Below are 26744 nucleotides of genomic sequence, written 5' to 3'. Positions count from 1 at the left end.
ACAGAGGGTGAATGGTAAGCCATGTATCTATTTCTACAGGAAGCAATATGTCACAGATAATCTTCTAACCTATATATAGTTCTTTCAAAGTTTGAACATTTTATGCCTTATGTTTTATTGCTTTTGAATAAGTAATAAAATGAATGCTTGTAAATATAATCTAAATATTTACCTATCTCAGGACAACAGTTCTGCTTTCTAACAACTTGAGGTATATCTTAAAAAACCGCTTTGAAGATTTCTAGAGTTCTCATGGTAAAAAAAATGTTTTGCTGTTTATATTATCCAACATTTTATTTTTAATTTTTATGTGGCCTCCAAGGATTTAAACTTGAGAATTAACCAACTATTTTTTTAAACGATATCACATACACAGAAACGTCACTATTAATTCTACAGAGACTTTCACACTCAGAGTTTAAAATTCATATTTTTCTTCACTGATTTCACAACAATTTTCAGGAAGCATACCCATGTGATCAGCAGTGATTCATTCATCTATTTTTATTTCAAATTACAAGAGTGTGGCATATGAAGTCTCAAAATACCAACACATAATTAGCTTCTATATGGATACAAACTATGGGATTCTAACTGAATCCCATGTTTATATGACACTGTGATTACAATAAACAAGAACAAGACACAATAGAAACTAGCATAACAGTAGAGTTTTACTGAAGCAATGCCTGTTTAGGTCTCAGTTTTTTACCTGCCTTTGGGAAACCTCAAATATGGAGACATAGTCAAACAGAGTTTAGAGTCATAATTAGTAACCATTTCACTTTCTCTCTTCGGTTTTTCTGGTGAGAGGCATATTAAGATAGACTTTAGGCGAGAGTAGCATGGAAGTATGGGGAAATAGTAGGACCCACAGGGTCCTGGAAACCTACAAGGAGAACTTTATGACAGGCAGATTTGGATCCTGGGGTCCTCCTCAAACTAAGGCAACAGCCAAGGAGAATATAGGCAGTAAGCTTCGAACCCCTACCAAGACCTAGGCAACGAACATGATATTCTCCACCGTTGAGTGGAAAGTGAGATCTGACTCTCACACGAACTCTGGTGCCTCTTTTCTGACCAGGTCCCCTGGATGGGGAAGCCTGGCAGCACTCAGAGGAAGGATAGCAAGTTACCAAGAAGAGACTCGATATTCTAAGAGCATATATAGAGGGAGGAGGTCTCCCTCAATCACAGACATAGGGGAGGGGAGAAGGGGGGAAGTGGGAGGGAAGGAAGAATGGGAGGAAACAGGGGAAGGGCTTACAATCGAGATGTAATATGAATAAATTAATAATAATAATAAAAGCGTGACCACCTTCACGTAATCTGGGCAGATTGATCAGCTTGCACACACTATTCACTTCACATATTTTTTCAGGAAGTGTGGATAGATTGTGAAAACAGGCTGTTCCCGTGATGGGAACCAAGCGAGCATGTGCTTGCTGTCAAGTCAGAGAGAGGGTATGTCACCCATGATGTACCATTGATCTCAATGAGGGGCCAACCGGTTCGTATTTGAGCAGCACAGCTCTGCTTCTTGGTTGTCTTCAGTTTTTAACCACCTCTTCTAACCCTCCTCAGACTTCAAATATTTATTTAAAAATTTTCTCACCTTCAGTTTATCCTATACAGAAAAACCCTTGTGCTAAACTTCAGAAGTGCATTATCAGATGGGTTCTGCCGACTTTTTAATGGGAAATACAGAACCTGCAGAGCATGTGAGACTACCCATCACAAAGTGCATAACTGAACTGGTTTCACTCAGATGTTAAACAAAAAACAAAAACAAAAACAAAAAAACCTATTCTTCCTGACTACATAATGTCGTTTTATTCTCTAATAGAAATAAACAAAGAAACATAAACATAAATAAACACAAACGTTTCTTTTGAAAATTAAAATGTGCATATGTATCTTGGAGGTATCTCTATACTTGTGGATAGGTACACTTGCTACCACACCAGTGTGGAGGTCAGAGGTCAGCTTGTGGACATGTGTTATCCCAGTCTACCATGTCGACGCCAGGGACCAGATAAAACTCAAGGCACCAGGCTTAGTAGCCTGAGCCATCTTCCCAGTCCTTAAAAGCTTAAAAAAATATTGTCCAAGCATTGAGTTGCAAAATTCTAAATTAGCTTCTTCCTTTTTTGTTAATTTTTTAGGTGGAATTATTTCAGTAGCAATAAAATATTAGATTTGCGCTCATTTTCCAGTGGATGCTTATCATAACCACTCTCAATAATAGTCATTTTTGGAATAGCTGTGTCTTTTTTTTTTAACATATCCATTAATAAAATTTTACATGAAATTAAAGTCTTTTTCCAAATGAATGAGTGTATTCACCTAATCACTTCTTTAATTATATTTTCTCATATCCTGTTACACCTAATTTACACTATTGAAATAATTACCCACTATTTATAGTAGAAAGGCAATAGAGTACTGGTAATTTTTTGAGCGGCTTACAAGGGCTACAAAAAACAGTGTATAACAGAGGCTGGAAAGAAGGCTTGGGGGTTAAAAGCACATATTGCTTCTGCAGATGACCCAGGATAAGTTCCCAAACCTTCATGGTGGTTCACAATTTTAGGTAATTCTGTCCCATGGAATCTGATATTTTCTTCAGACCTTCGAGGGCACCATACTTATAGGCAAAACACTTACATGCCGTAAGCATAAAATAAAAATGAATAAATCAGAAGAAGAAAAAACGCAAAATAATTAAAATTGGCTAGAAGAATTAATAGCAGTTTTTAGGGATCAGCCAAAAAAATTGTACAGTGAGTTCTCAGCTGAGAGTGACATGAAGGGGAGATTCATGCTAAAAGCTGAAACAGTTGTTATATATGGCGAAGTTCAAGAATTAACTCAGATGGTGAAAGAGGATAATAAAGCTCTAAGCAGCTTTCCAATATAGGCAAGTGGTATGAAAACATGCGTTTTTATTTTATTTTTTGGTACTCTGTGGCTCCCTATGTAGAGTCACCAGCTCACCAATTCACCGCAGCCTGCCAGCTTCTGCTTGTCAAGTTCTCGGATTGCAAGAATATGCTACCACATCCAATGAGAGAAACGCCTCATAAGGTTATCTATTTACATCCCATACAGCAAGTAAGTGAACGAGGAGAAGGAGGAGGGGATTATTCATTGAGGTAAATAAGTCACACAGAGAAACTCATTCTATACCAAATGTAAAAAAATGGATAGTACGAGCAATGTGGAGACATCAATGCTGAGTTCTGAGATGGTTTTTCATTATTTCAAGCTACAATTTAACTGTCCTACACAGTGCTGTGGCAAGTGAGTTACCATCTTTCTGAAGAATACAACCGAGTCCTACTTTAAAAAAAAAATGAATGTCGTGTCTATCAATGGAACTGAAAAATAGAACTGATTACAAATAGCCTTGGTTCTTATAAAGTGCTTCTTAGCAAGGAATGGCATCTTTATTCAGCTGCGCTCTTGGAGAACACCCGTGGGTACTCTTATATTCTGAATCTACAGATAATAAAATATCCTGAAGCAGTTTTGCCTTTAGCTAAGGACAAAAAGACACCTGGTTATACATGTAACTTTACCCTCTACAATAAAAAAAATATATAAAGAAGCATAAATGAGAAAACCAAGTTATGCTGTGAGAGACACGCAAAATGTCCTATGGGTTCAGAGGTGACCACTGTGCATGCGGTAGGCACCTTCTGTGAATAAGTTTCCCTGGTTTCAACAGTCCGAGAAAATTTTTTATTTTTAAATAATATGAACAAGAATTCTGTCAAAATTTGTTTTTTGTGTGCTCGGTACCATAAAACACTCGGAGCAAATATTGATTATTAAATTTTAAGAAATCTACATAAGCCTTATGTACATAAGCCTAACTGTGTCCTTATCTTCTGTTTATTCAACTGAGGTGCTTTACTGTGAGCGACTGTTGATGGTTTAGAATGATCTTTCTGTTTTATAACCAAACGCACTACCGTTCCACTAACAAATATTGGCATCTTATAAAATGTCACATTAATGTCAATCTCTGTGAGGATGGACTTGCTGAGTGCTGTCTCTCCCCTCTCAGCATCACACAGTTTGACCTCCTCAGCCAGGTGTGGCAAGTGCTGCAAAAAGGCATTTGGGTTATTGTTTTGTTCTGTTTCCAATCAAGGCAGAAGTGGCAAAATAGCAAGCTGTGTTTTAGCACTATCTTTTTAGCCCTACTGTGGCAAGTAAAAGGGTCTTAAGGGAAAGAAAGAATTTCAATGTGTTTGAGAGCTACTTAGGCAAAGTGTAGGAAGCAGAAACAATATCCGTTAGTCATCGCTGCATGTGACAATCAAGTCCATGAAGTAAAGAGGACTTACCCATTTAGTACTTTCCTTACAAATAACAAAATCATGCTAGGCCAATTACTCTGAAAAATTCCTTTTAAAAGGAACCCATTTGCTTCGGTTCCAATGTAATTATTACATGGTATGTTCAAGTGCATGCATTTCAGTTTTATCTTCATGTCATTTTAAACTGTGTTAGCATGCCAAAATGTCACTAGGGAGGGGAACAGAGAGTGGCCTTAATGACCTAATGTTATGTGGAAAAACAAAGAACCCTGAAATTCATAAACAATGAGCAATATACTCTTTTCCTATTCATAAGAAACTGCCACCTAGACAGTCCTGCTTTGGCTGGGATTCTTCGGATCTGTCTATTTTGAAATAACTTAAACAATATTAATCATATTGTTCAGGACAACTGTGAAATTAGTCATATCACTAATGACTGTGATATTTATTGAAAGGCTCTTTTGTTCTGAGAATTATTTTAATTGGGTTACACGTATTAAGTCATTTGAACATAGTAAGAAACTTATAAGATGATTTCCACTATTATGTCTTGAGTAACAGAGGCAAGAGAATTAAGGAAGCTGTTCTTGGTGATGGAGGTTGGAAATGACAGGATCACTGTGGGAGGAAATCTAGTTGCCTGGAGTGTAGACTTTTGGGGTGTGCATTTGTTGCTTTTCCTCTTTTCATCTTTCTCTTTTCAAGGTAGAATATACTAACAATAATATTAAATCAGCTATTTTGCAGCATATGCCTGGTTATATTAATTACTTTCTACCCAGCTGGGTATTGGACAGATGCTGAGACTCACTGATGAACTCTGGGTCGAAGCTGAGAGTGTTTTGGAAGAATGGGGGGATGGAAGAGCCCAGGGAGTTCAGAAGTCCCATAAGAAGATCATCAAGCCAGCAGATGGATCCTCACCCAAGAGTGCGTGCACAAACTGTTGCACCAACCAAGGACAATAAATGAAGTAAACCTAGACCCCTGTTCATATATATATAGCCAATGGACAGCTCATTCTCAAGGGTTGTGGGGGGATGTGGACTGACTCCAACATGAACTCTGGTGCTCCTGATTTAATTACTTTCCCTTGGTGGGGAGGCCCAGAGGGCACAGAGAGGAAGGGGAAGCCAGTTATTTGGATGAGACCTCATAGGCTATGGTCATATGGTGGGGGAGGATGTCTCCTTCTGTCAGAGGTCTAGGGGAGGGGAATAGGGTGGAAGAGGGAGGGAGGGTGGGAAAGGGAAGATACAATCTGGAGGACAACAATCAGAATGTAATCTGAATAAATTATAATATATTAAAATTTTAAAAAGCATTCAGATAATGTACATCAAAGAATCTCCTCATGGAGATGGCTTCAAATGTGGCAAACAAGCCACTGGGCAAAAAGTCCTCATTTCGACCACAGACAGAACTGTGTCTAAAAATGGACAAGCTTGGATACAGGCAAAGTCAAAGGCCAAACTCTGACAAGACAGGGTAAACAAGACTTTAATAGTTCCTGCCTCACAAATATGTCTGTGAGATATATTGGGCCAAAAGGCTGAAGATGATACTCCAACATTATAGAGAATTTTGAGTGACTGGTCAGGCACGAACTGTCTCTGTCATCTTCTCATTTGTGAAGCTGCTAACCTGAACTCCCTGTATACTCAGATAATCAATTTTATTCTTTCACAAGTCTCTGATGGGTTGAAGATCAGATAGTTTAGTTTTACAATTAAATTTAGTTGTTTAGGGGTTAAAACCTGTTTTTAGGCCTAAATAGATGTTTGAAGTTGATAATGATAAGATATAATAAATATTGATTTACATTCAGAATTTTAGATTAGCTAAGATAGGAATGATATTTTCTTCAAGGTTGCCAAATACAAACAGCCAAAACACTATAAATGTAAATATATATATACATATATATATATATATATATATAATTCTCTGATGTTTTATGGTTCTTCTTGCTATAGGTAGTTTATTTTATATCTATGTAATAATATGAATGCATATGTGAAATTTTTAATAAAAATTTTAATAAAAGGATTCAAAAAGAAAAAATTAAGTTTTGACTAGTCTTAAACTAGGCATTTTTCTTTTTTCATATTCTATGTATTTCTACATTTCATTTATATTTTGACATTGTTAGTAGGCTAAAAACTGATGTTTTACCTTTGAATACTAAGGATTATGTTTGGAAAAATAAAGGATGATAATATTTGGGTACATAAAAAATGGTAAGACATTTTTATTGCTACTAAGCGACTCTCTTTTGGAACAGGACCGCAACTTATGGATTCGCATATCACCTTATTTACCTTTGTTCTGCACGAGGGATAATTTTGCTAGACTGTCTAAGAAATAATACCTAAAATGCTGGTTAGTAACAGAAAGTGTAAAAAAAAAAAAAGTAACAGAAAGTGTTTATGGTTATTTGATCCAGTCACTCTTTTCCATTTCTTATAAAAATCAAGATATTAAAACACTACAAAAAATAAAACAAACAAAAACTTCCATTATATATATTGACAAAAACAATCATGAACAAAATGGACAAAGCTGAAGGAATCAAAATAATTGGCCTCAAGATATAATAGGAAGGCAACTATCTTCTCTCGAATAGCTTAGTGATGGAATAAAAATCAACACATAAACAATAGAGTAGCAGAGACATAGATATATCCATGCAACAATAATCAAACATTCTCAAACTTAAAAAGAAAGACGCAAACATTTTAGAGAGATTATTTCTTTATATCAGTAAGGCTAAGAAGAATGAATATTCACAGACAGAAGAAAGAACAAGGTATATATCTACATATAGGCTGAACGATCAACTCAAATCAGCTCAAAGACTTAATTGTTAGACCTGGAACATTTGTGAAATTATTGGGAATCAATTAGAGGAAATATTTGAATATATTAGTATAAACAATTAAGTTTTTGTTAGACCGCATTTACAGAGGTAACAAGAACTAAACAGATGGGATTATGTCACACTAAGAAGTATATGTGCAGAAAAATATCTTCAGAACTGAATGAAGAAATAAACTGTACATCTGACAAGTGTTAATATGATGATGCATAAGAACCTAAATAAGTTAATAACAAACACCCAAATAATCCAATTAAGATGGATTAAAGATCATAAAAATGTAGCCAAAGAAAGACATACAAATGTCTAACTAATATTGGAATTGCTGTCCAAAAGAATAATTCTCTGGAAGATATAATGTGGATGAAAACCACAAACAGATATTACCACATCTGAGTTGAAAACTATCATTCTAATGAATGAAAACAATACAGATTGTTGAAGATGAGGAAAAAGGACCATGGAGAATCTATTGGTGAGAATTGTAATTACTGTAGCTACTGAGTAAAACAAGGTGCACTTGTTTTTCAAGAGCCAAAAATAGAATTACTATATAATCTTAACCCCAAAACATAAAATTATCACATGAAAAAATATATACACTTTTATGTTTATTCATTATTATTCAAAATATGGATTCATGTTAAATATTGAACAATGGATAGATAGTTTAAAATATAGTATGTACATAATGAGACATGGTTCAGCTACCAAAAGAACATGAAATGATGTATTAAGCATAATGGGTTTGAAGGATATTTAGTGAACTATCACATGCATAGAAGAAGAAAACAATTATCACTCATAATTAGAATCTGAAACATGTAATATAATAGCATTTGACAGTAAAAAAGTGCTTACTAGACTTAAAGACTCATGGGAAAGTCTGGAAGGGTTTCTCACCATGTACAATATTCATTAAATAGGATGAATAAATTATTTTATGGTATAGGACAGTGAACATAATTAACAGTAATCTTTGTTACATGCCTTAAGATATAAGATGATTTTAAATATATTCACATAGTAGTTTTAAAATTATGTGTTAACATATGCTAATTAGAGTCTCTATATAAGTCAAATGATTACACTGTATTTAATAAATGTTCACACTTTTAGAACTCAGTAAAATAATATGTTTCAAAATAAATAACATTTATTAAACAAATAAATGATCTTTATATAATTTGTAGGTACTGTTTAATGAACTAATGATAGTTATTTGAATTTATTATTATAATGGGGCTACAAAATGGTGAATTTCGAGTTTTACCACTTCTTCTATAGTTGTCTCTACTCTGTAGAGTTCTAGGACTTGCTGGTATTACTGTTCAACTAGACGCTGTTTAAAGAATCTTAAGTAATTTCCATTTAACCAAAGGATTTAGAGTAGAGAACTGATGGCTTAGACAATATCAATGCTATAGATTGGTTGGAGAAATTGGTGGTCAATAAGGAAACAAGCATGCAAGGATAAGGTCTCTATCTCCGTGCTCTTTTTTCCATTAAGATTTTATCATTCTATATCAGTAAATAGAAATCTATCTGATTAATTTAATAAAAATAGTACTTGATTTGTCCTAATACCTCAAGAACAGTAAATATTCCCCCTAAGATCTTAAAGACACTGTAGTTTATATATTCTGTGACAGCTACTCTCTCCTCCTCTCCTCCCCACTCTTCTGTTTCTTTCCAGTTTCTTTTCTTCTGGTTTTATAAAGCTCTCACAACACATTCTTTCACACTAGCATGGGCCACTTTCTTCATTGTGTTCTAATAACAATGTTTTCTGAGGGTAAAACAGTATCTTCATTTTGGAAACATGTTGGTAACAAAGAAGAACTTTTTAAAAAATTATTCTTTAAATTTATTCTTGTTACATCTCAATGGTTATCCCCTCCCTTGTATCCTCCCATTCTTCCCTCCCTCCCATTTTCCCCTTATTCCCTCCACTATGATTACTCCTGAGGGGGATTTCCTCCCCCTGTATATGCTCATCGGGTATCAAGTCACTTCTTGGTAACCTGCTATCCTTCCTCTGAGTGCCACCAGGTCTCCCCATCCAGGGGACATGGTCAAATGTGAGGCACCAGAGTACATGAGAAAGTCATATCCTACTCTCCACTCAACTGTAGATAGGATGAGGTTGGGGACAGGTTAAGTTAAAAAAAAAAATCAATAAGATTACGGTACTTTGTGTCTCACCAAATAGTCTGAGATGAACCACATAGCTAGTCAGTAAATAAATTTTGCTATATAATGAAAAACAATAAAAACTTCACATGAAAACTTGAGTGACCTTTCCTGGTTGACAATATATGGAATTGGAAGGGCATTGCATCAGTCAGTAATACAATGGAATTTCCATGTTGGGAACTCTCTAACATCTGCCTTTTGATGTTCTTTCCTTGGATGACTTTAATGTGTATCCTTTAATGTAATAGATCACAGCATTGACGTGAATTCTATGTGTCTTCTTAGATAACCAGTGAGCTCATTGGAAATCTAGGTGTGTCTTATATTTTAGGTTGTTATGGTCGTAGGAGTCCTGTGAAGTAACATGTCCTTGGACTTTGCAGTTTGTTGAAGTTATGCAAAAAGCTATAGAAAAAGACTTGATATTGCAATGGTAAAGAGTTATATATTCAGAATAAATAATATATTAAATTTTTTTCTCAGTATGACAACATGTGAATTTCTCACATTATTATCTATGTAATAGATACTCATTTTTTGATTACAATGTTTTTAATTTGATCTGGGTTTTTTTTTCCAACACAGTTCCACCACAAATCAAAGAGTGTAATGATTACTTATAATTGTCAATTTCATGCAATGTAGAATCAATTAGTAGAAAGAGAGTCTCAAGAAGAGGTTGCGTTTATCAGGTTGGCCTGTGGGGATGCCATGAGAGATTATACTACTTGCATTAAACCAGCTGGGAATGGCCACCATGACCATGGATGTTCCCACTTTATGGACTGTGAGTGTACTGAGTAATGTAAGAATAGAACCAGGTAAGTTCCATGCCTGTAAGTAGCTATGCTTTAGTTTTTCTTTGCTCTTGACCTTGGATATGATACAGTTGCTATTTTAAATGCTTGTCATCTTGCTTTCCTGCAGTGATGGATTGCAATCTCAAACTGTGAGCTAAAATCAACCCGTTCTCACCTAAGTCAGTGTTTGTCAGTATATTTTACAAGAGCAATGGAAATGAGTCTTGCATAAAGAGTATGTGTAGCAATGATTTAGCTGTGATGTTTTTGGCTACCAGGAACTTTCAAAATCAATTTAATCAGTAATTAAACATTAGCTAAAAAATAAAACAATCAATATACTTTTTGTTTATTTCTACACTAAGGGAAATGATTGTTAAAAATACATAACGTATTCATTAACAAGCTTCAGAATATGTATGCTTTAATGGATGTTTTGAAAAATTCAGTGTTTATTATTCAATATTTGACAGTTTTTTTAGCAACAGGTTAAATTATACAATTTAATATGTGAATTACTTGTATAATTAATACAACTTTATAGCTTTTAAAAAGGATGTTCTGAACCTTGAAATAATTCATAGAAATATAAGTAGGAAGATATCATAATGGATTTACATAACTGTGAAGAAATGAGCTGATAACTTCTAAAGTCATGCCTATTTTGTGTATGAAGTAGTAGGTTTCAATCCCTACCGATCAGTGATGTCACTCTAATCAGTGATGTCACTCTAAACATTTCACTTGGCTTCTGAATGCTGGGTATCTTAAATTTCAAAATGGTACTAATTACTTGGTTTTTCTCATAGATTAATTGTAATGATTAAAAGGTATGCATATTGGGGAAATGACAAATTCTTAGCACAGGTCTAAGACACAGTTATCTCCCCCAATACAATACAATAATTCCCATACAATAATTTTTACCAAATTCATGAATAAGTCAATTTCAAGGATATATATCATATATAGTACCATGGGATCAGCTAAGTCTAAGAAGGTGTCTTTTTATCTAATTAAATGCATTTAGTCCTGAGTATAATTTAAGGAATGTTATTTTGTCTTATTGCTAAAATAAAGTATCTATAGAAAAGGATTCCCATTGAATTTCCTAATATCTAATATTTGCCACAGCGATCAGCTATAGGAATATATCTTTAGCACATTTACTTATTCATAATATACATTATCTTATCCAAAAATCATGATAGTATACTAGAGAGATTCAATATTTGTTAATAGTACTTTATATGAAATAAAATAATGAAACAGAAATTTTTAATAAATTGTCATGTGTGACATATTTAGAAATGACAGAATGACAGAACTAGAACTCATAATTGATTTTTTTTTTTTAGGTAGGGTTTCTCTGTGTAATAGCCCTGGCTGTCCTGGAACTCTCTTTGGAGACCGGGCTGGCCTCTAACTCACAGAGATCTAGCTGCCTCTGCCTCTTGAGTGCTGGGATTAAATTGTGAGCCACTATGCCCAGCCACAATTGACTCTTCTAAATTCAGGGTAGTATTTAGTTTTTTAAAATCAGTTTTTGACTTTGTGTTTTGTCTCTCAGTAAGTTTCAGTATTTCATTTAAATTGTTTAAAAGATCTGTAATCTTCTCTAAATCATTATCTCTAAAATAAAATTTTATTTTTATGTACTGCCCAGCCTGATATCTCTCTTTTCAATATACTGAATAACTAAACTTGTTTTATTTAAAAATACTTTCATAAACACACAGGTAACATTCAACACTTCCTGACATGAGTGTTGAATTTCACTACTAAGTGTGATCACATGCAAAGATAAGACAACAATTACTGTTTGTATGAGCATAGCAATTCTTATCTTTTTATAATGGAAGATGAAGCCAAAGTGAAGAGTACCGGAAAACATTTGAAATGGACTCCCCATGTGCTACACCCAACACGGGACACCTTGAGCCTCCCTCTTAGTTGCTTCCCACAGATACTGGAAGTGACCAAAAGAATGAAAATAGAAATGTCAATTTTTTTGGTTCTTCGTTAATTTCGAACACATATCGTCACAGTATGCTTTTATTTGGTAGAGTCTTTGTACATGAGCAATTATTAGCAGCAAAGGAAATATTTCTATCAGTGGTAACAACTTGGGCAACTTAGGGTTTCTACATTGATATTTATAATATAATATCATTACAAAGAATGGCCTAGAAGTCAATAAAATATTATAGATCTTTAAGCTGAAACTTTAGATTGCCAAAAAAAGAAAAGGGGATATATTCAATCACTATTCAACAATGTTTTTTTTTTTTTTTTTAACAAAAAGAGGTAATTCTAATAGGAAAAAGTATTTCTGGCATATTTGCAATGAAGCAAAAATTATAGCCTCCAAATTTTGCATTGTCTTCAGGCAGTTAAGGTTCAGCATTACAAGGTGCTATTACCATATGCAAACACTACTGTAATTAAACAAGCACTGTTTGTTATCACATTCACATATATGCAGGTGCTCCAGTAGTATTCCACTTCCTGATAAAATATTGAGTTTTCAAGGAATTTGCCAATATGAATATTAATGATAAATAAGCTGATCAACTGGATGAGGCTTATATGACGAAAATTTGAAAACTATTATAAGAATAATAGCTTCTACTAAGCAATGGTAGACATATGAAATTAAATCTACTTTTATTTCACAGAATGAGAACCACTCACAGTTAAAGGATTTAAAGTAAGGATTGCAAAGAGTCAGCCAGGGAAGGTAGCTTTTATTTCGAAACCAAGTCCCATGGTTGTGCAGCTGGTTTTCTAGCTTTGGAGTCTTGCATTACAGTTATGAAAATTATTGTGGAGAGAAAATATACTCAATAATTTATTAAATACTACAAATAAAATATTTTGAGTTTGGGGTGAGAACTGCCTGGGGAAATGACTCTGTATTTCTCAGCATTTGTTTTTCTCCATAATTATCTGGGTGACTTTCAACTATTTAAGGTTTGAATAAACTGCTTAAATTTCAGTTGCTCATGGATGTCCGAAGTTTTATAAGATTTTTAAACTTGAAGAATTCCAGCCGCTCAAACTAAGGCACCAGCCAAGGACAATACAGGAGGTAAACTTTAAACCCCTTCCCAGATCTAGCCAATGGTCAGAATATTCTCCACAGTTGAGTGGAGAGTGTGATACGACTTTCTCACGTACTCTGGTGCCTCACATTTGACCATGTCCCCTGGAGGGGGAGACCTGGTGGCACTCAGAGGAAGGACAGCAAGTAGCCAAGAAGAGACTTGATACCCTATGAGAATATATAGGGGGACGTAATCCCTCTCAGGAACAGTCATAGGGGAGGGGTATAATGGGAAAATGGGGGAGGGGAGGAATGGGAGGATACAAGGGATGGGATAAACATTGAGATGTAACAAGAATAAATTAATAAAAAAAAAAAAAAAAGAATTCCAGCGAAATATTTCCCTAAGGCCTTCACTCCCGATATCAAAATCATAGGAGACACGATACATTCATGTTTGTGTCTTTTCCCTTTTGTTTGTTAAATAACTTCATAGACGTAAATAAAAAATGTGATGGGAAATTTCCAAGCCGTTTTGACTAAAGTACTGTGGAGAATTATCTTTGGTTTGCTGTGGGAACCTTATGAGAACTCCATGTGAGTCTGTTCCCATGGACTAAAATTTCCTTACTTAGCATAACTGAGTCATTGGCATATTATCTTAGTCACAGTCTCCTTATGTTGCTCCCACCTCTTTTAGGAGATAAGTCTGGTGTCCTTAGTCAGGACTCTCATAAAATACCCACGGCTCCCTTATTCTTCAAACAAAATCTCTACGGCTGTCAGTGGAAAGGGCTTTCTTATTTGTGCCTATCACAACACTGTGGCTATATTCCATTGTCCTTTCTACCGGTAACCCACTTTCCTTTCATTTTATCCTCTTCCTCCCCGATTGGTCAAGTAGATTTTCTTTCTGAAAAAGTATGTTTCTTAATATTTCAACTTTTACCTTGATCCCTCTGGTAACCGAAATTCTTCTGATCTCCACCCTATAATCTTCTTATTGACTCATAAGTTCTTTCCCAATTGGTCTGTTTTTGTTATCGTTGTTTGAGGTTGTCTTTGCAAGGATATATAGCGATTGTCAGGTGGGAAACATGGGACAACAATCATTCATTCCTCCTTGCTTTTCGACACACAGACATTTGACATAGGACTAGATAGAGCCCAATGCCCCTTTATCACTTACTGTCTCCTCTCTCTTCTCTTTTGTCTCTGCTTGACATCTTGATTTTTTACTCCTTCCTCCCAGGCTCTCACTTAGGTTTCTAAGGTGTTTTACTACCTACACTTGTAACTATTCACCATTTCCGCTTTTTAAAAATTTATTTCTAAGCCTTCTGTAGGGTACTAGATTTTAATGTAGGTCACAGGATCGATTATATCAAATAATGCATGTGATGCAACAGCCCTAATCAACAGGCCTGACTTTTCCTCACTGAAATATGAATTTCTTTCCTCTCAGCATTCTGACCCAGGATGATTCTGAATCTTTATGGAAGTTACTTTATATATGCAGATTCTTTGGTTTTTTTTTTTTTTTTTAAGAAAAAATACAAGTCAAGTAAGAGTAGAAGGGGTGCAAAGAATTTTTTTCCTTAAGAAAAATTTACTTGAAAGTTGGAAAATTAAGTGACTAGGTTGAGCGTGTATGGGTAAAATGCATGTTAAAAACACAGTTCAGTTTGCAGCTGAGCAGGTTATGCATTTTTATGTTTAATGCAGTCATGCGGAAAAGCTTTTTAAAAATAAACATGCTTGCTTTGGTATTCACTCCAAATTAACCTGTCAATGGAAGTTTTACAGGTACTTCTGAATAATCCATTTTGTGTTAGCTCTATTAAATAATTAAACAAGTATATGGGTTTACAGTAGTGGAAAACACATTTTTTTAGTATTCAATCTATTTTTCTTTGTACTTATGTGCTTGTATTTTTTGTGTGGTTTTCTGATTTAAAGCTACAACAAAAACTCCTATACAAGAAACAAAGACTTTTTGTACTTATTATATTGACATAATCTAGACTCACTTTTTAAAAACGACAATCTAGAAAACAAAGTGTGTTAACAACACAGTCTCCCTATATAGAACTATTTAGAGATTTTAAATTCAGTGGATTTCTATTATGTGTATTTTTGTGTATAGTATTTTCTATTTTCCAGTTATGTTTTCCAGAAATGACAGGTTCAATAATGCAGGTGTTCTATTCAGTTGGTAGAATTCCAGCATGGGCCTGTGAAATCATAACAATTCTTTATTGTTATAAATTGGGAAAATATAACAAATCATTGTAATCAAAACTGTTGTACAATACTGAGTTCATTGCATGAATTTTTTTTAACTCTTCAGTTGGCTTACAGAACTGAACAATTGTTTGTTTCCCCCTCCATGAAAACATGGTTTGTCTTTTTATTAAGTACAGGCTGAAGTTCTGTCTCTGGAAATCCCCAGCTCAAGAAATACTTTCTCTGTAGCCCGAATACCAATTTTGCCTTTCTGCTTCCAGATCTTATTTTCCTTGATGAATCTCATGAACATCTGATAGAACATCTTAAGAACACGTTTGTGATAACGGACCTTCCTCACCTCTATCTATAAAATAAGTTATTGTCTTTTTAACATTACTAAATCCTGAACATATTTTCACTTTTGTATTTGTCATATTTTAATTACTTTTCTTGTAGTATAGTATACTTAAGAAAAAATTACCATTTTAAATTATTATAATTCAGCTGTGTTAAATATATTATCATTGATATTCCCAGCATATAGCTCTACAACCTTTTCTCCCTATATGTGACTTCAGTACATTAAGTCCCGTTTTATTCTAATTATAATGTAAGGCACCTATCTGCAATACTAGATTATAAGAAAGTACTAATTATTTGTTTCATTTATATATGGGATTTAATGCAATTTTTGACAAACATACAATTATCCTAAATTTGAACGGTTGTATGATCACTACAATAAGAAATATGATACAATATTTAGATAACCATATTACATTATATGAACTCACTAGCCCTACCCCACATGATCTTCCATTTTAACAAAACAGTATATACTAATGCATATCTTCAAGAGTTTTGAAATTTTAAGAAAAGCAAATAAATGTGCTTTTAGTGTTCTTTAAGAGCACGGCATAATCAGAATTCTACCAACCTTGTCACCCTCATCTTCTTCATCTTAGATTCTGTCTGTTTCTATTGTCTTTAAATGATGTGTCATGTCTTTCTGATCATACTATTTGCTTGCCTTAAAATGGTTTTCATAACTTAATAGTGTATATAAATTACATTATATAATCATAAGCACAAATTACATATCACAATAAAGTACTTTGAAGTTCAATCTTAGTCTTTCTACAGAGCTATGAACAAATATTGTCTGTATGGTAAAGAAAGTTGGCAAACATTTATTGGTCACATGGCTCATGCTATTGTAGTGAATGAAATAAATATTAACAGAAAAGGTACACTTTACTTGTCTGAGGAACAGCGATGAAGGCTTAGGCAATTATAGGGCTAGCTCTAGTGTTGTTGAATAGTTACACTATGTGCTGAAACAATGAGCTTTAGAAATTTACACTAAGGATCAATGACTGGTTGTTGGCAAGGAATCAAAAATGGCTTCATTTAGGGAAATGAGCTTAAATGAAGAGGTGTGATTTCAATAGGGTTGTTAGTGTTGTGGACAGATTCCAAGAAAGACATTAATAGAAGTAAGGACCCTATGAAATGTCTTCAAAGCCAATGCACATATAAATACACACACACATACACACACACACACACACACACACACACACACACATATATATGACAGAAAACTTATAGTTTGGGTTCAAATTTAACACTGCACATGCACAGGTAAAGAATTTAGACTTCAATTTGATTCCATTTATCAATGTATCTGTTTTTGTGCCAGTTCCATGATGTTTTAGTTGTTATATGCCTGTAGTACCCTGGAGTACATTTTGAAATTGGGGATTGTGATATTCCCGAAGTTCTTTTATTATTTAAGATTGTTTTAGATTTCCTTGTTTTTGTTCATATGCTTGCTTGCTTGTTTCCTTATAAAGTTGACATTGTCCTTTAAAAATCTGTGAAGATTTGTGTTGGAGTTTTGATGGGGTTTGCACTGAATCTATAGATGGTTTTTGGTCAGATGACCATTTTTACTATAATAATCTTACAAATCCATAAGCACGGGAGATATTCACATCTAATTTTATATGTTCAATTTCTTTCTTCAATGTGTTAAAGTCTTTACCATATAAGTCTTTTACTTGCTCGTCTGCAGTTACTCCAAGATACCATTATTTTTAATGTTGTGAAAGGAAATTGTTTTTCTGATTTCTTCTTCAGCTTATTTGTCATTTGTATGTATTTTATTTGTATATAGTCATGTGCATGATTTTAGTGAATTAATTTTATATTCATCCACATGAATTAAAGTATTTATCAGCTTTCATAATGAAATTTTTAGGGTCAGTTATATACACCATCATCTGAAAATAAAGAGACTTTGAATTCATCCTTTCCAATTTATCCTCTTGATCTCCTTCAATTGTTTTACTGCTCTAAAGAAGATTTCAAGGTAAATATTTAATAGGTATGGAGAGAATGGACAACTTTCCCTTGTTCCTGGTTTTAGTGGAATTGCTTTGAGTTTCTCTTTATTTATATGAATGTTGCCAATGGGCTTGCTGTAAACTACTTTTGCTATTTGAGGTATGTCCCTTGTATCCCTAATATCCCCAGGAATTTTATAATGAAAGTGTGTTGAAGTTTGTAAAAGGTTTTTTTGGTATTGAGTGAGATAATCAGGATTCTTTTTTCCTTCAGTTTGTTTATAAATTTTGTGTATATAGGGGGTTACATTTATAAATTTGAACCATCCTTCTCTCCCTGGGATGAAACCTAATTGATTATGGTAGATTATCTGTTTGATGTGTTTTTGGATTTGACTTGCAAATATTGAATTGAGGTTCATTTGCATCTATGTTCATAAAAAAACTGGTTTATGTAAAGGAATTTTAATGCAGCAACATGCCTTCTCTGATCATATCTGAGACCTTCTTGGTCTGTGTGATCAGGGTGGAATGCAGACACAGCTTTAGTGCACACCTTTAATTCCAAACAATGAAGGTAAAGATACTTTGTAGAAGGAAGCACCTATGTTTGAAAGTGATGTCTAATTAAGAAGCATACAAAGTGACAAATCAGAGAATGATTTGACCGACTAGGATATGTGCAGTTCTCACAAGAAGAGAGAGGAAATAGAAGCAATTTAGGAGAGCAGCACAAGAAGAGAGTAAGAGTAGGCAGTTTTTCTAGAACAATTATACAGAGACAGGTTGCAGGGAGATGACAAGCTAGGCACAGGTGAAAAAAGACAAGCCAGAGATTGAAAAGGAGCTAGAAGATTAGAACAGATTGCTAGAGTTAGTTTGAGGCCAAACAGAACAATTAAGTCAGAAACTGAGAGAAGCCAGTTTGAATCAGTCAGCTTGGAGAGGAGTTTGAGCCAGAGCAGCTGAGTTGAACCATACAGCCAGAGTTCGGAAGGATCTAGAAAAGGTGAGCTTATTCAGCCATAAATCTCCATAGATTAAAATTTTTTTGGCATAGATTTTATTGTATTTTATGATTTTATGTCCTTATGATTACCAGGATTTGCTTGGTGCGTGTTGTTATATTCCCCTCTCATTTCTAATTGTGTTAATTTGGATATTCTATCTTTTTATTAATTTGAATAAGGGTTTATTAATCTTACTGATTTTCTTAAAGAACCAAATCCACTGATAAGTGGACAGCAGGTTTTTGATAAAGAAGGCATAAACACACACTGGAAAAAAGGAAAGCATTTTTAACAAATGAGCTAGAAGGTACAAATAGGAAAGGGAATTAGAATAGACAAGTGTAGATGGTAGGAGTTGGCTGGAATGGAGAGACCAAGTAGAAAGAGGAAGGGGCAAGGAGGATGAGAGAAGGGAATGCTGGAAGAGAGTCCTAAAATTAAATGCCATTTGAAGGGTAATAGAAAAACCTAATACACTAGAAGCTTCCTAAAATATATACATATATAATGGTGATCTAAATGAAATCACTAAATAACGAGAGAGAGTTTCAACTGCCATCATTTGTCACCAAATGAGGTTTCCAGTACTGGGATTGAGTTAGACCTAATTCAGTTATTGGTGAAATGTGCTCATAGCATTACCCTCGTCGCAGGCTATTTCAAAGATTATACGTTGCTCTCCATAACCGTGATAGCAAGGCCATCTTGCCAAATACAATAGCTACACAATTAATTGAGCATTGATTACTGCTGGTGGTGCCTACATAGAGCCTTCTCCTCTGTCTTCTAGGATCTTTTGTATATTACCAAAAGAGAAAAGTAAAAAGTAATCCAGATGCAAACCCTTTGCTGTACCAATGGTATACTGTCTGCAAGACATGTTAGGGCAATATGCAAAGCTTGTGGGCATACCCAACCAATACGTGATTTGACTTAGATTAGATGGAACACATACCTGACACTCTCTGAGTGACCAAGAACCATTGACCCGATTGCCCAGAGATTTTAAGGTAAAACCAAATACTACTGTCCAAAAGCTAAGTAGCAATAAAATGACTCTTAATGACATTCTGCTAATACTCATAGATCAGTGCTTTGCTCAGCCATCATCAGAGAAGCTTCCTCCTGCAGCATATAGGAAGAAAACAGAGATACACATGCAGACATTAGGCAGAGCGAAAGCCCTTCAAACACCGAGTGCTAAATGTGATGTTTCTATCGAATTCCTCCCCTCAGGGTTCAAGGAACTCTGCAAGATTGGAGTCAGAAAAAGGATAAGAGCAAAGGAGATGGAGGACACCAACAAGTGAAGATGATCAGTTCATCAGATCATCAGGTCGTATATCAATATGGTCAAAGCTCATATGAACTCACAAAGACTGAGGTTGCACGCACAGGACCTGCATGGGTCAGCACAAGGTCAACTCCATATATGTTAATGTTTGCAGTTCAATGTTTTATGGTCTTTCTATGTGAGTAAAAGAGTGGGTCTCTGATTCTTGTGCTTTCTCTTAGGCTATCTTTCTTCTGTTAGTTTGTCTTATCCAAATCTGATGGGCTAGCTTTTGTTTCGTGTTATCATATTTTAATTAATTTTATTAGTATTCCTTAGAAGCCAATTTTTTTTTCTCAGTAGTGACAGAAATGGAGTAGACCTAGATGTGGGAGAAGGTGGAGAGTGACTATCAGGAGTAGAAAGAGGGGGTACCATAATCAGGATATATTCTGTGATAAGAAAATTTCTATTTTCAATAGATAAAAAAATATAAATAAGAATTTAAAACTGAACTTATTGTAATTTCTCATGTGAGAATTAATGAAGATCTTATCTATATGTATTTTTCTATGGATTGAATTAATAAGAACAAATAGATGTGGGAAGCACTATAGACATAGTCACATGTGCATTGCTATTATCAGAATTCAGCACGAAGACAGTAAGGAGAAAATCACTTTTTAAAAGAAAAGGAGAAAAGTGATACATCAAGAGAAATAACGATTTCAGATTCATCTTAAAGTAATTCCAGTAAATATCTCTCAGATTCCTGTGCTGTTATGGATACATTTAGCAAGGTTCTCAGAGATGTAACTCAGTAACTATTAGCTTTTGTTACTAAGTGTTCAATACAATGATCTAGTGTTAATGTCATCATAAAAATGACATCTGAATATATGACAACTTTATTTGTATTTACTTATTAGAGGAATAACAAGTCATAAAACAACCCAAAACCTCTAAGGTACATATACTCACAAAAAGAGAAAACAACCAATAATTTTTACTACATATAAATTGCTTTCCTTATACTAAATAACATATTATTATAATTTTTATTTACAAAAACAGAATTATTAAACAAAACCTTACCCTTCATAAAACTATTTAAGGTCATTAACCAGATTAGAACTTATAATTGTTCCATATTATTTTAACAAAGCTACTTATCATGTTAACAGCCATGTAGACTCTAAAGGAATATCATATAAAATAAATAAAGATACCAGAATGGATGACATCCTTGAGAAAATTAAAATAGGGTACTCCCAGATAGGGTTACAATCCTTCCTGGCTATGAACTGATTAGCCTATTAGAAGTTGTGTTTCTGTTTTGCCTTTGCTCAAAAGTAGACACTTTTGGACGAGAATTGTATATAAACTTAAAGGAATGCAAATCACCATTAATATATTTACAGATATAAATGTCAAATTCATGTATGAGAATAGGAAGACAAGGCAAAAGAAAGTGAGAGGTAGCAAGCAAGCAACTCAGAGAAGAATCAGTGTTGCTTAATTATATAAGATGATAGAGAATAAACTATGGTCTTGTATGTACTTACTAATACATTTATGTATAAATATGTCAAGGTATGTTTCACAACCTGTACTTCTATTCTCTGGATTCTCATTTCTAAGTTCAGGGATTGTATAAAGTCCTATTTACTTGAACAGTTTCAGTCACCATCAGAAACTCAGGGACCAAAGTGATGTCATAACGGCATGCCAACTCCCCAGGGATGCTGGATGTGACCAGATCCCTTTGAAGGCAAACTGAACTGTATACATGTGGAGAAAGTGACCTGACAAGTAGAATAAATACACTTATTTGTTGATACCTGCTCTTGTTGTGTGTCTAGTGTGACTGGCTTTTTACATTGTGACTGACTTGACTATGCCTCAGTGACAGACTTTAACCTGAAATTGTAAAGGGAAAAGAAACCTTCTCCACCTTGCACTGCTTTGTGTGGTAATTTTATCACAGCAGAAAAGAAACTGAGATGGCTCCTCTTGTTCTTGCACAGCAAGCACCTTAGCCATTCTGCCATTTCTCTAACACAGTGCATCCCTACCTTCCTAATGTTGTGACGTTTTAACACAGCTCCTCCTGGTGTGGTTAAGCTCAATCATAAAATTATTTTCATTGCTATTTCATAACTGTAATTTTGCTGCCGTTATGAACAGTAATGTAAACATCTAATATGCCAGACGTCTGATAAGTGACCCCTGTGAAAGGGTCATTTGACCCTATAAATGAGTTGCAACCCACAAGTTGAAAAACTAGCTAAAGTCCATTATTTTCAAGGTTTTAATAATTAAACCTGGATTCAATAAAAGCATAAACTAACAAATGTGAGAATAAGTTATTTTTACAACAAAGTAGTTTGTAGTAGACAGAATTTACTCTGTCTTTTAAAAATGTATGGAAATATTCTGTATTACCGTAAAATATCTTCAAATACAGAATGTTGTTAAATGTATTTTGACACATTATTTTGTTAGAAATTCTAAATATTTAGTATTAATACTACCTTCTCACATTTTATCTTATTAAAAATACAGAAAGATATGCTTGCTTATTTTATCATCTTCTTTACAAGTAAAACAAATTTCATCAGAATGTATTTCTGGACAAGGAGTCCACTTGTAAGTAAACATAAAATTAGAGGTAGATGGCACTATTTTACTTTTTAAATAAGTCTTAGAAATTTTAATGTTATTAAATATTTAATTGCAATTAATATTATAAATATTATTTGTACAAATAATATTATAAATAAATAAAATAACCATATTTTAATTGTGTGAATATGTTCTAGATATTCAGGTTATTAACAGAATAAAAATAGAAACTGAAAACTCTAAAGTAAAAACATCTTTACATCGCTTTTTTTTCTTTTTTAATTTAAAGTAGTTATTTTCAGACAATATATTCTGTTATGGTTCTCCTGCCCACAACTCCTCTCAAATTCTCCCCACATTCCCACCCACTCAAATTTTCATTGTTTCTTGTTCTTTCTCATTAAACTCACAAACATACAAACAAAAACCCAGGCATGTAAAAAAGAAATAAAATAAAACCAAACAAACTTGAATGGGACTAAACAAATAAATGTAAAGAAAAGCAAAGAATTAAGGGAAAAATATACATACATACAGGGAAAAAAACATACAAGAAATACACAAAGGCTAAGAGACACAAACACCAAAGATGCAAACCCATAAACCATAATATATAAGCAAATGGCCTGTAGAGTAAGAAAAGAAGGAAAGAAGGAAGAAACAGGGGGAGGGAGGAGCCAAGGCAAAGAGACAAAGCGTTATGAGACAAAAGTCCTCCCCAAATACCATTTAATTCATCTGTGTTGGCCATCTACTGCTGGGCATGGGGCTTGGCCTTAAGAATGGTTTTATACTCAGAAAGACACCACTGGAGAAGTCTAAACAGTTATCAATTGGAAATAGCTCCTGGGAGAAGAAGCCTAGGGAAACAAGGGCTTTTAAACACAGCATGAGTGCTACACATGCGAACTCACAGAGGCTGAGGCAAGGTGTACCAGGCCTGGACATACTGGGTCTGATGGGGTCTCAACTCTTTGAATCTTAAAGCCTTGACTTGATTCCTTCGATCTTCACAAAGATGCTAATTCAGTGGTGCCACTAGGCGTTGGCACACTGTTTTGGGAAACTGAAAACAGGAAGTCTGAGGGGAAATGTAAATATGTGTTCATCTGGGGTTATTTACTCCGTTTCTAGCATTTTCAACGCTTAAGAGGTACTTGACGTGAATTTCAGTGTTTCCAGGGCTGTGCTTTAGTCCTTTCAAGGACGGGTTTTCTAAATATCCACCTCACTAGCCCTTGGTGGCTTTTCTTTGGTCCGAAGAGCCAGAAATAGAAAACATGCCCCTGGCAACGCATTTAAGTGGGCATCATTCAGCAACCCAGAAAGAACAGAACTGATTTCATGACAGATTTAATGAAAGCAACGTGCAACACAAGGGCCAGCATGGTAGTAATCGTGGGCCTCCAATGAGGAAAGGGTGGCGTGTTACCTCCTGATTAGCTGCAGCTAGTTCCTCTTCCAGTGCAGAGACTCTTTCTAAAGAAACCCTCAGTCGCTCCCTTACCTAGAAGAAAAATCAAAATATGTGCAGTAATGTACATCCCAAAATATAAGAACCTGTGCTCAAGCCATCATTAACATCAGAGACAAATGGTCAAACTGTTCAAGCATTCGCAGCACTAAGATTCCAGAATGATTTTAAAACCTGGCATGAACAACATGAAGAAAAAAACGTTGTCACCTCAAAGGCATCATTGTTTCAAGGGGTGTCCTTGTCACAAATCCTTTTGGAGGTGAGCTGATAGACCTTCCAACAGGGTTGAAAACTGACTGGCTTTGCTACAGTCTCTGAGTCGTACTAAGCAGAGACGTGGCTCAAAAGCATCACCACGATATCCTTGGATATTAGCCACTGATTATGCAAGATAAATAGGCAATATAAATCTTTAAAATAAGTGAACTTTATTTTTGGCGTTTAGTGCCTTCCTTCAAATGTGATGTTTAAAAGTAAATCGTTCTTGGAAACTGAGAACTGATAGGAATTTTTTTTTGAGTAACTGCAAAGTCTTAATGATTTTGGAATTCCTCCATGCCCCCTGTCTCCCTTGTAAACCAGACACCACGTGGAAAGGCGTTGCATTTCATAGAACGAAGGAAAAATTTTTAGACAGTTTAGTTTAAAAGCAGTGATGTCTTCAAATTGTTTCCCATGTAATTGAAATCCACAGAACTTTTTTTTCTTGATGTATGCTTTCTGACAATTTCCAAAATTAAAACTATGTGTGGTGGCATGTGCCAGTCAACTTCCAACACTGGGAAGACTGAGGAAGACTGTGAGCCAAAGGCCAGACTGAGATGGAAGCAAGTTACAGGCCAGCTCCGTTGACTGAATGAGAGCCTGTCTCAAAGGAAAGCAAAACTCAAACCAAATTAAAATGAAATAACTACAAGTCCCAAATTATTTTACATTTCCACTGATATATAAACTTTATATTACATTTACTAAAGGCAAAAATACCCTGGGTAAATATTTACTTAATGACTATAGTAGTTTAATTTACATAAAAAGTCAATAAACCATAGGTTTGAGACATAGTTCATCACAAATATTTGCTTACTTATATATTAACATATTTCTTATAGAAATTTTATAAAATTTTTTTCTAAATAATTTTGAATTTTAATGTTATAGTTATATTTCTATACACTAATTTTGTTATGTAATTATATATTTTAACATTTGTTATTTTTTACATAAGGTTTAAGTAGGAATATAAGCAAAATATAGAAATTACAATAATTTTATATGAATTTTGTTAAATTTTAAAATTGGAATAATCAACTCCCCCTTGTTAATTATGTGAGAAAAAGTGCAGGTATTATTTCTTTAATGTTAAGGATAAATACAAATTTAATAGTCATAATCATTCATTTTAATATTATATTATACTAGTGTGTACAGCCAGATGGCTGTATATTTAGCTGCTGAAGTATTTCTCAAACACAGATTACATTCTAAGTTTTGGTGTACTATTAGTACAAAATAAAATAGCATTTAGCATTAAAACCCTCTGCATAGGATCTCTATTTAGCTCTATGACATTGCTTGCTATGCCCAGCGATTTGACTTGGAGGGCTGTACTATTCAGTGGGTCTCTCTAAAGGGGTCTGGTGATCTTTGGTTGATGAGACCAAGTGGGTATGTCTAAGTATATTCAGTGATTTTCCTGTGTACCACACTAATCAGGTCACACATCAGGTGCCACAGAGGGGTTAAAGGACATTTTCATTGAAATGCTGCTATATTAGACTGTTCCTAATTTAGGGTTAGAGTTGAACAAAGATTGTCTACATTTAAGCTGTACTGTAGGTTAATTTATCTTATCAATTATTTCTGTTAGCCTGGCAGTCTTAGCTACTGATTTCTTTTACCACAAGTTAAGCACTTCAAGAAATAAAAGAAATGAATGCTTGTCAAGAAAGGCGAATAAGGAATTATCATCTCTCCATAAATTTGCAAGTATTTTGACGAATAAGAATATGTTAATCAAAAACCAATGAATAGAAAACCATCTTTATATGAAAACAAACACAATTTAAATATAGTTTTAATTAATATTATGAATGAAAAAAAATTTTCTTGCCACTATCTATAAAGAATGCATCAATGATTAATTATTAACCTTGTGTCTCTACTTCAGATAAAATTTCAATGAGTGAAATGCTTATTTATCAATCTTTGTAAGGAAAAGAAAAGAGCATAAATCCAAGGATGAGAATTTGATTATCTTCTTTTATCTGGTTGGCTTTATTGTATCATAAGAAAACTCACATATGTAGCACAAATGTTCTCACTCCTTGCTCTGTCCTGGTCATTGTACTGGCAGAATATCCAAGTTACATTTTAACAAACATGCTTCTTGTTGAATTATGTGCTTTTATATCTTTAGGTAGATATAATATTCATTAAAAACAATAATTGTTCAATTTTGGGCCAAAGAACAAGTACATAGTTGTAGTTGGCAGCCGTCCCTACCCCGGCCCTTTCTCTTCTCACTGGACTGA

General features: G+C 34.3%; 1 protein-coding gene across 10 annotated transcripts in view; it reads right to left on the bottom strand.

The window, feature by feature from the left end:
• Positions 1 to 26744, bottom strand: part of Ppfia2 (PTPRF interacting protein alpha 2) — a 419795-nt gene that overhangs the window by 123162 nt on the left and 269889 nt on the right. For 9 of the 10 annotated variants that reach the window (XM_051139910.1, XM_051139912.1, XM_051139916.1 and 6 more), the window contains one exon: positions 24169 to 24243. The exons of the other annotated variant lie outside the window; for it this stretch is intronic. In XM_051139910.1, the coding sequence (XP_050995867.1) occupies positions 24169 to 24243 (75 nt within the window). The remainder of the gene's footprint in view (positions 1 to 24168; positions 24244 to 26744) is intronic. 10 annotated transcript variants of the gene reach the window in all.

Source organism: Acomys russatus, chromosome 31, assembly GCF_903995435.1.
Source record: "Acomys russatus chromosome 31, mAcoRus1.1, whole genome shotgun sequence".
Lineage (NCBI taxonomy): Eukaryota > Metazoa > Chordata > Mammalia > Rodentia > Muridae > Acomys > Acomys russatus.
The sequence above is the reverse complement of the archived record's forward strand: the minus strand, read 5'-3'. Positions and strand labels throughout refer to the sequence as shown.